This window comes from Hyperolius riggenbachi, chromosome 1 (assembly GCF_040937935.1).
Source record: "Hyperolius riggenbachi isolate aHypRig1 chromosome 1, aHypRig1.pri, whole genome shotgun sequence".
Lineage (NCBI taxonomy): Eukaryota > Metazoa > Chordata > Amphibia > Anura > Hyperoliidae > Hyperolius > Hyperolius riggenbachi.
Window position 1 is genome coordinate 627,414,197 of NC_090646.1, and position 14,976 is coordinate 627,429,172.

At 44.2% G+C, this 14,976-nt stretch overlaps 1 protein-coding gene across 5 annotated transcripts in view; it reads left to right on the forward strand.

The window, feature by feature from the left end:
* PDE4D (phosphodiesterase 4D) overlaps positions 1-14,976 on the forward strand; it is a 1,320,537-nt gene that overhangs the window by 936,084 nt on the left and 369,477 nt on the right. The window contains exon 1 of one of the 5 annotated variants that reach the window (XM_068251217.1): positions 10,681-10,919. The exons of the other annotated variants lie outside the window; for them this stretch is intronic. Within the exon in view, the coding sequence (XP_068107318.1) occupies positions 10,831-10,919 (89 nt within the window). The 5' untranslated portion in view covers positions 10,681-10,830. Of the gene's footprint in view, positions 1-10,680; positions 10,920-14,976 lie in introns of those variants that run through there. 5 annotated transcript variants of the gene reach the window in all.

Here is a 14,976-nt window from a genome sequence, read left to right on the forward strand (position 1 = left end):
AATCTCCTTTCCCTAGGATTTCTAAGCGCTTTTGTAGAGAGATTCATTTTTTCACTCCCTGATGTCAGTCAGCATGAATTTTCACCCGGAAATGAATAAATCCAATGTATTTATTCATGAATGCGCTTGGGAACTCTATATACAAAGCGCTTTTTCAAGCCCTTTGTGATTTCCCTATATCTTCCATCATAGCCAAATCGCTCCAGAAAATGCTATAGGCAGAGCTTTGTGGAGCAGAACGCATTCACAAAGCGCACATGTGAACACACGTGGAATCATTGCTCAAGTGCTTTTAGGGAGATTTCACAAATCACCAGCGCTTACAAATTTACGCAAAAGCTCAGTGTCAACTAGACCTAACACAGAACTGACTCCTAACCCCCCCCCCCCCCCCCCTGCACAGACCCTACCTAACGCCTCCTCACATACACTTAATCACCCTACCTGACACCTAACCCTAACCACCCCCACACAAACCTCCCACCTGGTGCCTTACCGAATGACAGTGCCCAAACTTCTGCCAATAGTGGGCGCCCAAATTCCTGCTTCCCCATATATCTCTAACTGCAGGTGGGTGTTAACCTTTACAGTGCAGTCTATTTGTTCAGGGTTTGTGGAAAATGTAGTAACATTTAACATTTAACTGTGTGCTCAGTTATAGAAAATGGGGAAGCAAAATCGGGGTCTTGTAACCAATCTAATACAGGCTATACACCAGAAACCGTCTCACCCAATGTTGGCCATTTCCAGGTCATGCACTGACTGTTTCTATTTTGACTTGACTTTTATGCTTGTGTGCTTTTAGTTGTTAAAGGGAGTCTGAAGTGATTTTTAAAATTAAACACATACTCCCCTAAGAGGTAAGTCTCTGGGTCCTGTAGAGGTTTCCGGTCGCCTCCCTGTCTCCGCATTCCCCTGTAGTCTCCCTTGCTGCTATCTACCATGTGGTGTAGACTTCGACAGTCTTCGAAAGCACTTTGGCTTCCAAAGACGGGCTGCTACAGTGTTCTCCCCAGGCACTTTTAGGCGGGTGCTCCACCCGGCTATTTTTGGTGACCACCCGGCTGTTATCTGCTCACCTCCTCCAATGCTGTAAGCAGAGAAGCGCCAGCCCTTCATTCTCTCATTTCTCTCCACCGGACTATTTTTTTCATACCACCCGGCTGGGAAAAAATTCTGGGGAGAACACTGTGCTAAGTACTGCGCATGCGTGATCGCCCTCTCGCGAATGCAGTACAGAGCCGTCGGTCTTTGGGCGCCTGAGTGCTTCTGAAGACTGCCATAGTCTCTGGCAGGAGCTTCAAACGAGGGAGACGGCGGGGGGACAAGGAGATCGGCAGAAGAATGGGAAGGCTCTGTTGGACTCATTAGCTGAATATCTGTTATTTTTTTATTTTAAAAATCCCTTCAGACTTGTTTTAAGTAGTTTTGTGTACACCTAGAATGGGAATTATAATTAAATCTTGAGGGTTTGTCTCCATCTACTGGTCAGTTACATATCTGATGGAATAACATCTGTTTTTGTTAACAGAAAATACAATCATTTTGTGTACACAGACTCTGCATGGCACTGATTTTATCAGGGGATGCTTCACAAAATAAAATTGCGCTGTGAGGCAACTAGGCGTTGAGTGAAACATTGCGTTTTGCTGCATATGCGTTTGTGCGACTTAATGCGCTTTGAGTTTGCGTATCGCACGTGGTTTTTTCAAGTTTTGCTTGCATTTTAATGCGTTTGCATTTTACACATAAAAATTGCATATGCGTTTTTGTGCACTTTGTATGCGTTTTTATGTGTTTTATGCTAAACATTAGAAAGTCAACTAGAAGCGGAAATGCATCAAACTAAATATTAAATGCATTAAAAAGCTATACTTCTGCATCACCATTGACAAGATTAGGTGCATTTTAGATGCGTTTTGGAAAAATGCAGCAAGTTCAGCGGTTTTAAAAGCGCACATTGTAGAATGCAAACAAATGTTTTTCATGTGTCCCATTGACTTGCATTATTTGCGTTAAAGGGAACCCGAGGAAACCCCTGCCATATTTATTTCCTTGTAAACCATACCAGTTGCCTGGCAGTCCTGCAGATAATCTGCCTCTTACGTTTAGCCATAGACCTCAAACAAGCATATGCAGAGTAGATACTGACTCAGGTTTTCCTGGATGAGCCATATGCTTGTTCCAGGGTTTTGACTTACACTATGTATGCCAGATCATCAACAGGGCTGCCAGGCAACTGTTATTGTTTACCCAGAAATAAATGTCAGCCTTCATATTCTTCTCACCTCGTTTCTGCCTAGTGTACCTGCCCTGTGAGTATCTGCATATCGGTACAGGTGAAAAAGCTGTCTATTCTGGGGGCACCTCTGGCAACCTAACACTTTCTATTGGGGTAGCAATCAAGCAGCCAACTTTCTATTGGGGCATCACTTCTGCTTATATACAAAGGAGGGCACCTCTAGATAGTGAGGGAGTCACAGGGCTACCTAGAAAGTGTACAGTTTGGGCATTGGTGGGGTTAGCCAATGCTACAATACTGTCTGCCACAAATGCTTTCACACCTGGAAAAGGGGGGAATCCCAGTCAGTTGGTGGGATTTGTGAGGGTTTGGCTCTGTTCAGGTTGGCTTTATCCTCCCTGGCGGTATGATTAATGAAAGATTTTGTCTAAAAGTGGTGCAACTTCTTTCACACGCTTTTAGACCCTAAAAATCATACAGCCAGATAGCGGTATGATCTGCGGCAGCCCTGCACACTACACACCCCTCATGGATCCAGCTCTGGGTTACTGCGCTGAGCTGCGGATTTCAGGCCTGAGATCACTGCTAAGGAGGTTAATATGTATGTATCCATTTCCTCACCCTTAAAGGACAACTGTAGGGAAAGGTATATGGAGGCTGCCATATGTATTTCCTGTTAAATACCATTTGCCTGGTAGACCTGCTGATCTATTTGGCTGCAGTAGTCTGAATAACACCAGAAGCAAGCATGCAGCTAATCTGCTTCATGCTTGTTCAGGGTCCATAGCTTAGCTTAAAGTATTATAGGCAGAGGATCAGCAGGACAGCCAGGCAACTGGTATTGTTTAAAAGGAAACATGGCAGCCTCCGTATACCTCTTCTTTGCGTTGCCCCTTCAACAGTCTCCTAAAGTGCGTATTAGACTTGAGATGTGTATCTGTAGAACCGATTCTAAACGCTAAACAGAACTTTCCTGGACTTCCTCTTTTGGGTTAAAGGGTTAAAAAGAATCTCTCTGCTTGACATCTGAGCCAGTTTCAAGTCACTTGCATTACTGCTGTTCATGAAGTTCCCACACAGTGTTCTAATGAAAGTATTTGCATAGCCACAGAAGTTTTATGGCCTCCAACCTTTCAGGAGAGCTGCAGCCAGTCTGTTTAAAGTGTATTTAATGCGTACTTGTCGTGCTATTCGGCTTTCTACCTCATGGAAATCGCTCACCTGTCCCGTGGACCAATGCTAATCCTCTGTTGCTAGGCAGGCTTCTGTGTGTGTGTGTGTGCGTGTGTGTGTGTGTGTGTGTGTGTATGTAATTTATATATGTACTAGTAAAAATGCCTTTAGGTCACAGCCACTACCCCCTGCAATGCGCGCACATGCGTGTCCCGCTTGCTCGTTCCCCAAGACTGTCTGAAGTAAATGCACACAGGGAGCTGCTTGCTTGGCAGTTGGAAAAACCTGTTATTTCCCACAATGCAATGAGAACCTCTGTGAACCACACACTGCAAACTGTCAGGTCCGGCCCTGTGTCCCAACTGCCCTGGCTGCGCACATGCTCAGTACAAAAAAGCCAGGGACACACAAACATTCAGTTGATGACACAGGGACACTTGCATTTTTTTGTATAGGATGTGTTTGTGTATTAACAAACCAACAAGAAGCCCCATGCTTTCTGGTCTCTGGGATTAGTGGGGACGGGAGAAATCAAAACACAGACAAACACAGAACACTTATATCGCGCTTTTCTCCTGGCGGACTCAAAGCGCCAGAGCTGCAGCCACTAGGGCGCGCTCTATTGGCAGTAGCAGTGTTAGGGAGACTTGCCAAAGGTCTTCTACTGAATAGGTGCTGGCTTACTGAACAGGTAGAGCCGAGATTCGAACCCAGGTCTCCTGTGTCAGAGGCAGAGCCCTTAACCATGACAGAAATGACACAAGTACAGGCGGAGAGGATGGGAGAATGGCCCAACATGAACAGAAGCACATTCTGAGTGGATGCGATTGCCAAACACATGCATGTTATAATTTCCTCCCAGTCACTATCCAATACATCAATTCCCACAAAGATTTTTTTTTTTTAATAGATCAGGGTCATATGTATGGTTAATATTCAGGTGACACCCCCCCCTCCATATATGTGCTGTCAGAACCATGGTCCTGACAGTTTTCTCTTTGAACATTCGTGTATTGTGAGAAATGTTGGTTTCCAACTGCCAAGCAAGCAGTATCTCCCTCTGTGCATAGAACATTCCACAGAGATCACCTAACAGGGCCAAAGATGTCACCACCTGTGATAAATTTCAGAATGAAAATCAGGGGAGCGGAAATACTTTACGAAGGGCTAACACTGACTAAATTTATAAGTGAATATTGTGTGTGACAAAGTATTAATTTTACTTTTTCACTGCAGTTTGGTTTGGTACTGGGCCAATAAAATGCAGCTATTGCCAATCTGGATTAGCCTGATTCCAAGATGTGTAATTTGTGATAAAAATGTGTATAAATGTGACAAATTAGCATCTTCTCTACTCCTAATCACTAAAGTCTGTAAAGCAAACTGTCTACCAAATGCCTGGAAATCTACATAGCATTCACTTCAAATGGTGTGAATGTAGCATTTCCTATGAGGACCATTTTTATATGCGGTGTAGCAGAGCATTCGCCAGGGGTGGTTATACGGTCAGTTGTGGTTCAGTAACTCTTTAAGGCGCGGAGCTGTTACTGTTTGAAATCAAGGCTTAAGGCTACGCCACAATAATCTTTCTTATAAGGAGCTTATCCCTCTGACCTCGTTGGGACCGTCTGTGTTGGCAGGTTTAAATGATGACTTAAACAGAGAAGGCCAACTACGCTGTGTGCGAGCTGCAAGGAAGGCCAGGCTGCCCGCTGTAGGAGGAAATGTGGCTGTTGGGGTTTGTCTCCAGTAGCAGCAGCTCTCAGATCTCCTTATTCCTATAGTAAATAGACATATGCTGTGTTCTCCCCAGAATTTTTTCCAGCTGGGTGGCACGAAAAAGTAGCCAGGTGGGATGCAATGAGAATGCAGGGCTGGCCCTTCTCTGCCCAACTCTGCTTACTGCATAGGGGAAGGTGAGCAGACAACAGCTGGGTGCTCACCAAAACTAGCCAGGTGGAGCACTTGGCTAAGAGAGCCTGGGGAGAACACTGATGTAGTATAGTATAGCTGCTGGCTTTCAGGTTTTCATTATAAACCGTAAAACTTACTCTACATAAGTCTAATCTGTGCTAGACTGAAACTTCCAGTTCTAAGCAGCAAAAATAAACTTGAGAGGGATTTGTATGTGTAGTACAACTAAAGCAAGAAGTTTTGAATCAGGATGATACCATTTATTGGCTAACTTAGTGTAATTTGCCTTCTTAAAACAGAAGGAAATTTGCAATGATTCAGCTATAAGTGAACATTTGTGGTTACCCACAATGCACACCTACTAAATATGCAAATTACCCCTTTTCCCCCTTGGTAAGCCAAGCAAGCATCCAGAACCACTGGTGTATAGCAAGCCTATAGCTTTAAGTTTTACACAGCCATATCAAACCCACATGTGACAGTCTGTTTCGGACATTTGGTCCTCATCAGTACATCATGGTGACCCAAACTACTAAGAATTTATAGGAGGATAAAAGAGACCAAAAAGCCCTCCTACAAAAAAAAAAAAAAAAAAGCAAATTACACCAAGCTTTGCTTTTTTTTTTTTTTTTTTGTAGGAGGGCTTTTTGTATGGGGTGCGCGCATATCGCCAGCCAAGAATACCATGTGTGGCTTGTTTGTGGAAAAAACATTTCTCCTGAAAATAAGCGCTGATGCATCTTTTGGGAACCCTGCCTTATGGTTCTCATACATGGTGCTCATTTTTCATTTTGTTTCGATTAGATAATTTAGTTTGATTATTCTGTTAGATCGAATATAAAGATTTTACCAACATATCAGATTTTCATTGAAAAACCGGGATAATTGTTTTCTTTTTAATTGAAAACCATTCTTTTTAACTTTCATTTGATGGTTTAGGTAAAAAGAGAAAATAGACTGGTTTTTATTATACAGTGTGACGCATCAAACCTCAAAGTTGAGCCCTGCTTTTTCTGAGGTTGGTGCAGACACATCCCATTACTGTAAACTGCTGCAAAGTCTGTCACCAGATCAGAGTGCAATCTGTGACCCCCCCCCCCTCCCATGCACTTAGGGGCCTGTACAGACTGGCTGTGATTTTAGAATCGTATGCGCTGCAATGCAATTTTGCAGTCATAAGGTCTGTGCAAAAATAGTGCAAATAGTGAGACGCCGTACAGTGGTGCAATGATTAGAAACACACAATCGCAGTGCTTTTTGTGCGTTTGATAATTGCATGCCTTGCGTTTTTTTCCTGCGCTTCTCATTTTTCATCAGGAAAACGACTCAGCAAAATTGCAAAAGCACAAAAATCGCAAGTAGATTTAGAAAACGCGATCGCATTGCATTTGCGCTTGATTTTCAGTGTTTACAGTCCCTTATATGTCCTGGGATGGTTGTCGCTCCGTGTACCACCATGACAGAGGTACAGAGCGGTGAGCACTGTGGTCCCAGCCAATAACCCAGCATGCTCAGTTTACCAGAAAATATTGCATAGTCTAGAGCACCTCTTTAACCGGTAGGTCTGATTTGTTATAATCAATACCGTAAGTGTTTTCCATGAAATGCAGGTAGTCGGGGGTAATGGGCTGTATATTATGTGCTAGAACATTGCAGGCTGATAATGGAGAGGTTTATTTTTCTTCTTTGCTGTGGACAGGAAAAACCGATGCGGTTATTAACATGTCTCTATATAAAGAGGCTCTTCTGCTTTCTGCAGTCATAGGTGATGTTCAGTGCAGCAGGCTAGCCGGGGTTCATTTTATGCACGCATTGTACTGCAGCACTTAATATAAATTATGTATAGGTGTCTGGGAACTGCAGTCATTTGCACCCGCGACGTGACGCAGTGAAGGATGCTCTGCCGGGGTAACACAAGGTGACAGGTTTAGATTCAGTAACGCTTGGTGATCTCTATCTGATCTCGTGTCCCTGATCTGCTCCTCACTGCCTGCTTCATGGAAGGCTCCTAGGCTTGTCTCATTAAAGGAAACCTTAAAGAACCTCTATCACAAAATCTTAAAATGTAAAATATATGTAAACCTATTAAATTAAAAAGTACGTTTCTTCCAGAGTAAAATGAGCCATAAATTACTTTTCCAATATGTTGCTGTCTCTTACAGTAGGTAGTAGAAATCTGACAGAACCAACAGGTTTTGGACTATACCATCTCCTCACGGGGGATTCCGAGGGTTTTTAGTTCCAAAATGCACTTAGTGGATGGCAGTTGCTCCGTCCAACTGCCAAAAAAGTGGGCAGGGAGGCTGGCCAGCATCTTTGTATAAATCTTTTTCAGGAAGTGTCTTTATAAAGCATAAAGGCCCTGCTGAGAGTCCCCTATGGAGAGATGGACCTGTCACTAATGTCAGATTTCTACTACTTGCTGTAAGTGACAGCAACATAGGAGAAAAGTAATTTATGGCTCATTTTACTCTGGAAGAGTGCGTGTGTCCTCCGCATCCCCTACACAAGGGGATCACAACTGCTGCAATCAAGATGGACATGCAGCAGCCAGACTGGGCCCCCATGCAGCTTAACTTGGCCCTCTGCATAACACACAAATATATGCTGTAATGCTTGTTACAGCTATACAAATCCTACAATAAATCCGCATGGTTTCTACTTCTTGATTCATGGAAGCAGACAGATAAAATTCTGTGCTTTCAGATGGCATCGTCTGCCATCTCTGCCACAGGCAGTCATGTGACACGGGAGATATCAGATTACAACTTGTGATTAGACAGGCTAAACTCTCTAAATACATACAGGGTGCATTTCTGTTCAGTCCTGTGCAAGAGTTCAGGTACACTTTAACCTCTTGACGACCAGCTAACGCCGATTGGCGTAAACTGGTCGTCTGCGGGTTTCCATGGAAACGGCCGCTCGTTCGAGCGGCCTTTCCATGTCCGTTCACGGAGGTTGTCTCCGTGAACAGCCGGAGAGCTGCCGATTGCGGCTCGCCGGCGAAATGTAAACACGCGGGCAGCGCCGTAAGGCAGATCGGCGATCCCCGGCCTCTGATTGGCCGGGGATCGCCGTCATTTGATAGGCTGAAGCCTATCCTACAATGCGCAGGACGGAAATCCATCCTGCGCAGCTCAGAGAGGGAGAGGGAGGGAGGGGGACGGAGCGCCGAAAACGCTGCGGAGGGGGCTTTGAAGAGCCCCCCCCCGCAAAGCGCAGAGAGCCGGCGGCGATCAGACCCCCCCCCCCAGCAGGACATCCCCCTGGCTAAAACCTGATCTGTGCTGTGGGCTGTAGAGCCTACGCAGCACAGATCATTCAGAAATCCACTGGTCGGCAAGTGGTTAAAGGAGGGTTAAGTTTAGCCATAGTAAAATATCTGTAAATATTAGCTATTTTGCTATGGTAATTTAGTAGTAGAATATTGCTAATTTTAGCAAGATACTAGCAGTAATCACTGCGCCCTTTTATTCAGGCGCCTTTTTTCATGTAGGAGTCCTGCTCATCCTCTGCCTCTAATACTGTTAGCCATAGACCCTGAACAAGCATGCAGCAGATCAGGCGTTTCTGCAGCCAAATAGATCAGGAGGGCTGCCAGGCAACTGGTATTGTTTAAAGGATACCAGGGGTGACATATGACATGAGATAGACATGTGTATGTACAGTGCCTAGCACACAAATAACTATGCTGTTCCTTTTTTTTTTCTCTGCCTGAAAGAGTTAACTATCAGCTATATAAGTGGCTGACTCATTCCTGACTCAGACAGGAAGTGACTATAGTGTGATCCTCACTGATGAGAAATTCCCCTTTTTACCTCTTTCCTGCTCTCAGAAGAAATTTTCTGCTAGGAAAGTGTTTTATAGTTGGAATTTCTTATCAGTGAGGGTCACACTGTAGTCACTTCCTGTCTGAGTCAGGACTGAGTCAGCCACTTACATACCTGATATTTAACTCTTTCAGGCAGAGAAAGGAAAAAAGGAGCACAGCACAGTTATCTGTGTGCTAGGCACTGTACATACACATGTCTATCTCATCATGTCACATGTCACTTCGGGTATCCATTAAAAGGAAATATGGCAGCCTCCATAGTCTTCTCACATCACTTGTCCTTTTAAGTAACCCAGAGCCGAAGAAAGAAAAATCTATTCTTACCCGCTGCTTCCTCCAGCAGCATAAACACGAGTCCCTCACCTTCCTCCAGCAGTCTGCCGTTCAGCCGCGATCATCCCTGGTAACTGTCGCACCCAGTCTGGGTCTTCCGCGCATGAGCTGATCGCGGCTTAACAGCAGACCGCGGGAGGACGGCAAGGGACTCGCATGTGTTTGTGCTGCTGGAGGAAGCAGCGGGTAAGTATGGATTTTTCTGCTTCCTTCAAATCTGGTACACTTTTTAAGCCACTGATGCACCGGTTTCTTTCACATCCTATAGGTAAAGTGAACAGGTGTAGTAATAGTATTAACTTGATAGTTATGTTAATTAAAATGGATGGGTAATATAATCTCTTACCCACCCTGTTTTAAAAGAACAGGCAAATGTTTGATGTCATGAGGGCAGCCATCTTTTTGGTTGTAAGGAGGTGACAGAGCATGACACAGTTCCAACTGTCCTGTGTGCTAATAACCCCCTCCCAGTTGCTAGGCAATGTGAATTACAGGAAATCCCATCATGCTTTGCACCGCATCTGGGGAAAAAAGCCTGGGCAGTTTTCTTTAATGGGTGGAGCTTAGCTAGAAATGCAGCTAAAATGATGCTTGGGTAAGAAACAAAGTTCTGATGCTGTGAAACTGGTAAAGAAACAACAAGCCTTTTCAGTTCTGCTGAGTAGATTTTTAGTCTGGAGGTTCACTTTAACATCCTGTGTTTACAAATTAGCTGCTCTGCTGAGGCAGCCGGCTGACACAGCTGAGATCAAATTAGTTGTGATTAGTCACAGATTGGGGGGGGGGGGGCACACAGGCTAAATTCTAAAAATCTATACTATGTCCATTTCTGTTTTCCTTGGATCCTGTGCAAGAGTTCAGGTCCACTTTAGCACTGCAGTGAAGTAAAATGATTGTAACCAGTCTGCCTGGCATGGCTCTGACGCTCCGATCTGATTGGCTGGTGTTAGCGTTGGTATACAATGCCTTTCTGAATAATCCTGGTAGTCTGTGCTGAGTGTAACAGGCAAGGTGGTTGTGCCGCTGCTATAAACAGATCAGCAGATTTAGCTGCTGTGAGATCTTACTATTACAGTGCTGCCTGAATCCAGCCTGCCTTCCTGCGTGAACCCTCAGTAATAGGGCAGGTGTCAGTCACCAGGAAATCCCAGTTATCCCTTCCAGTCCTGGGCATGGAAGCGTTACATGCGTTCACCCGGGCACAGGAGTGCCTGTAGAATCCCCCAGAGGTTCTGGAGGGCTCCATGGTCTCTGCCCAGCACCCCCTCTATGCCTGCCTGGATACTTGTCACCTTCTGCAGCACGTTTTGTACTTGGCACTAACGCTGCCCTCCTCATGGCCTTTCTTTGGGACTTAGCCGGAGCCCCCGGCCCCCGCCTGTCGCCACGGACCAAGATGAGACTCAGGTTTTTGAAGTCCTACAGGTAATTCTATCTCTGTAGCCTGGTGCAATCTCATGGGCAACATGATCACGCTTGTAGTTAGTGCTTAGCACTTAATGATGTGTTGGAATACCACCTCAATTATTTCTATGTATTACCTCGGATTAAGAACTGGTTAAACCTATTACTATTATTAAATGTTAAGCATATTCGTCTGTTTAAATGGCTGTTTATGTACGCACCATATGGATTAGTCGGTCTGCAGTAACCCGATAGGCTTATAACGACACAAGTCAGCCATATGTAAACAGTTTAACCTCTGCACACTCACACGCTGCAGCAGAGTGCTGCAGATTGCAAAACAAAATACTTCATAATTTACAGTAACCAATCAGGTGTTGGCATTCTTAGTGTATATGATTTACTTGCTATGAACTACATTGTATGCTCCAACTTTCATAAATCAGCCTGAATATTTATAACAGAACACAAAATGTACTTTTTTTTTCTAGATAGCAGTACAAAAGCTCCATCACTTGAAGGCAGTATAATATGCCTTATATCTAAAGGATGAGGGTGCCTTTGTTGTGGTGTTAGGATACACTAGGTGACATGTTGAGATAGACATGTGTATGTACAGTGCCAAGCCCACAAATAACTGTTGCCCCTTTTTTTCTTTCTCTGCCTGAAAGAGTTAAAAATCTGGTATGCAAGTGACAGTTTCTGCTTCAGTCGGGACTGAGTCGTACTATATTGTAACCCTTACTGATGAAGAATTACAGCCTTAACATACTTTACTGGCAGAAAATTGCTACTGAGAGCAGGAACTAGTGTCGCTAGTTCATAGACTTCAGCTCTGCTCAATGACACCTTTTAAGTATGCCAAAGACAATAACAGTAAAAATGGATATAAAATCTAAATATAAAATAAAACTGTGGGATATCGAAGTAAATTTTAGGATATATACAATTGTTTCTCATTAGTTTAGTGTGTGTATATGTGTTAACATATAGGATACTTTTCATCCTCCTAACCAAAACGTGGGCGATGACAAATACAAACTTCACTGGAAAAATGTAAACTGCAGCCATTCTTGCACTGCTTATGGCAGGGTTCTCAAACTTTGCACAGTTGGTCACTGGGTGACTGGGATTAATAATCAAAGTGGGTGGAGCCTACAAAAGCCAATAAAAATTCACCTATTGATTGATCAAGGGAAATATTTAATTGCTGCCATTCTTGCACTGTTAATGGTACAGGCCTCAAACCTGGTACAGTTGGTCATTGGGTGTCTGGGGTTTTAATTTCAGAAAATGGGGCGGAGCCACAGCCAATCAGATTGGATTCATTTAAATGCAAATTGATCCCAAAGACCGCAAAGCTCTCAAACTAAGTCCATTGAGGGCCCGTTTCCACTATCGCGAATCTGCATGCGTTTCCTGCATGCAGATTCGCACAGCCAATACAAGTGGATGGGCCTGTTTCCACTTGTCAGTTTTGCTGTGCGTTTTCCTGTGCAGGTTTTTTCTGCACGGCAGAGCCCTCAGAATTCGCCTGCGTGTGGAATGCAGGCGAATCGCACACAATGTATTTAATAGTGAAATCGCATGCGTTTTTCCCATGCGTTTTTTGCCGCGAATTCGCATGCGAATTCGCATAGGTACCAATGTAAATTCACACAGGTAGTGACATGGTTAAAATCGCATATACACTCACCTATGCGAATTCGCGGCAAAAAACGCATGCGGAATCGCATCCGCATGCGATTTCGTCAGCGGTGGATTCCGCACCGCAATAGTGGAAACGAGCCCTGAGTGTTTGTGTGTTAGGGTTAAAAAAAGTATGCAGAGCCAACACCAGCTAAATACATCCCCAGGCAACGCTGAGCCATCAGCTAGTATTCTATAAATTCCTGTAGCAACAATCCTCTTGTGGCTGATGTCAAAGCATAAAAAAAATCCCAGGCAGTGACAGAAGGTCCAGAAGTTAGTCAGGTCATTTTGGTGCCACACAAGCCCTTATTTGGGTTCCGCCATAGGCCGTGCAGCCTAAATTACAATAGAACTACTGTAATTTGGCTGCCAGCAATAGTGGGACCTCAAATTTTGCTTCCAGAGTAAAAAATTAGGCAATCAATATGACCTAGTGCCATCTTTCGGTTTCTCTCTGCGCCCGACTGAAACGTGACTGGATAATTTGTATCTAAACAGCCTGATTGCATATTAGCTGCAGCAATGGGGGTATTCCTGTGAAAGCTGTGAGATTCGCAGAGCAGTCATATAAACATTTACTTATCTAAAAATATCCTGCACACCTTCAGGTACACCTATAACGAGTGGAGTGCCTAAGCGCCAATGGGGGTGCAACAACGCCCCTATCTATCAAATATCTTCAAATATCCCATAAGCCGGCATCTCCAACTAATTTATTATGCCAAAATACAAAGCCAACGCTTCGAGGCTGCTCTTCCCTTCAGGGCATAGAAACATGTTTCACGATCTCACTGTAGATGGTGTCCCCTGTACACTCGCATTCACAATGTCTGGTCCATCATGGATGCGTAAGGGGAGCACAATCTATGATGAGATCATGACATTTTTATATGCCCTGAAGAAACTAGTAGCCTTGAACTGTTAGCTCTATAATTTTCTGTCTTGATTTTCTGAATAGTCAGTTCTAGGCTGAAAGAGGGAAACGTGGTACTTTTAGTGCCGGATAAAGCCACTAGTAGAATATCAGTAGTACTATTTGGGGAACTGGCTAATAACCATAGTAGAATATCGTAATTTTACCAATATTCTACCATCAGCTGTAGTTTAACAGAAGGAATGGTTGCAAAAGGCTGCTGTAAACAAATGAACACTGCTTGGGGAAGGTGAGGGCAAAATTAAACTTCACTCCAGTTTATGAAAGGGGGGCAGAAAAATGTATACACTTTAACAGTTATCAGTGCCCTTTAAATGTTTTTTTTTATTGTACTTTATGTATTTTTCAAATTATCATAATTTTATAGAAGTTTAGCTATCTGTTCATACAGAGCAGGGTCATCTTGTGTGGTGTAGGGAAAGTAAAGGCACCAGGAAGTTTGGGTGCTGTGATAGTCGAATATCACAAATGTAACAGATATTCTACTATTTTAGAGTGCTAACTTTTGTTAGTAAATATTATTTTTCTACAGCTATGCCTAACCCTACTCTCACATAACCGTCTTCTCACCAATGCCTAACCCTACTTTCACATAACTTTCCCCTCACCAATGCCTAACCCTTCTCACATAACCGTCCCCTCACCAATGTCTAACCCTACTCTCACATAACAGTCCCCTCACCAATGTCTAACCCTACTCTCGCATAACCGTCCCCTCATCAATGCCTAACCCTACTCTCACATAACCGTCCCCTCACCAATGCCTAACCCTTCTCACATAACCGTCCCCTCACCAATGTCTAACCCTACTCTCACATAACAGTCCCCTCACCAATGTCTAACCCTACTCTCACATAACCGTCCCCTCACCAATGCCTAACCCTTCTCACATAACCGTCCCCTCACCAATGTCTAACCCTACTCTCACATAACTGTCCCCTCACCAATGCCTAACCCTTCTCACATAACAGTCCCCTCACCAATGTCTAACCCAACTCTCGCATAACCGTCCCCTCATCAATGCCTAACCCTACTCTCACATAACCGTCTTCTCACCAATGCCTAACCCTTCTCACATAACCGTCCCCTCACCAATGTCTAACCCTACTTTCACATAACCCTCCCCTCACCAATTCCTAACCCTTCTCACATAACCGTCCCCTCACCAATGTCTAACCCTACTCTCGCATAACCGTCCCCTTATCCATGCCTAACCCTACTCTCACATAACCGTCACCTCACCAATGCCAAACCCTACTCTCGCATAACTGTCCCCTCACCAATGCCTAACCCTTCTCACATAACCGTCCCCTCACCAATGTCTAACCCTACTCTCGCATAACCGTCCCCTCATCAATGCCTAACCCTACTCTCACATAACCGTCACCTCACCAATGCCAAACCCTACTCTCGCATAACTGTCCCCTCACCAATGCCTAACCCTACTCTCAC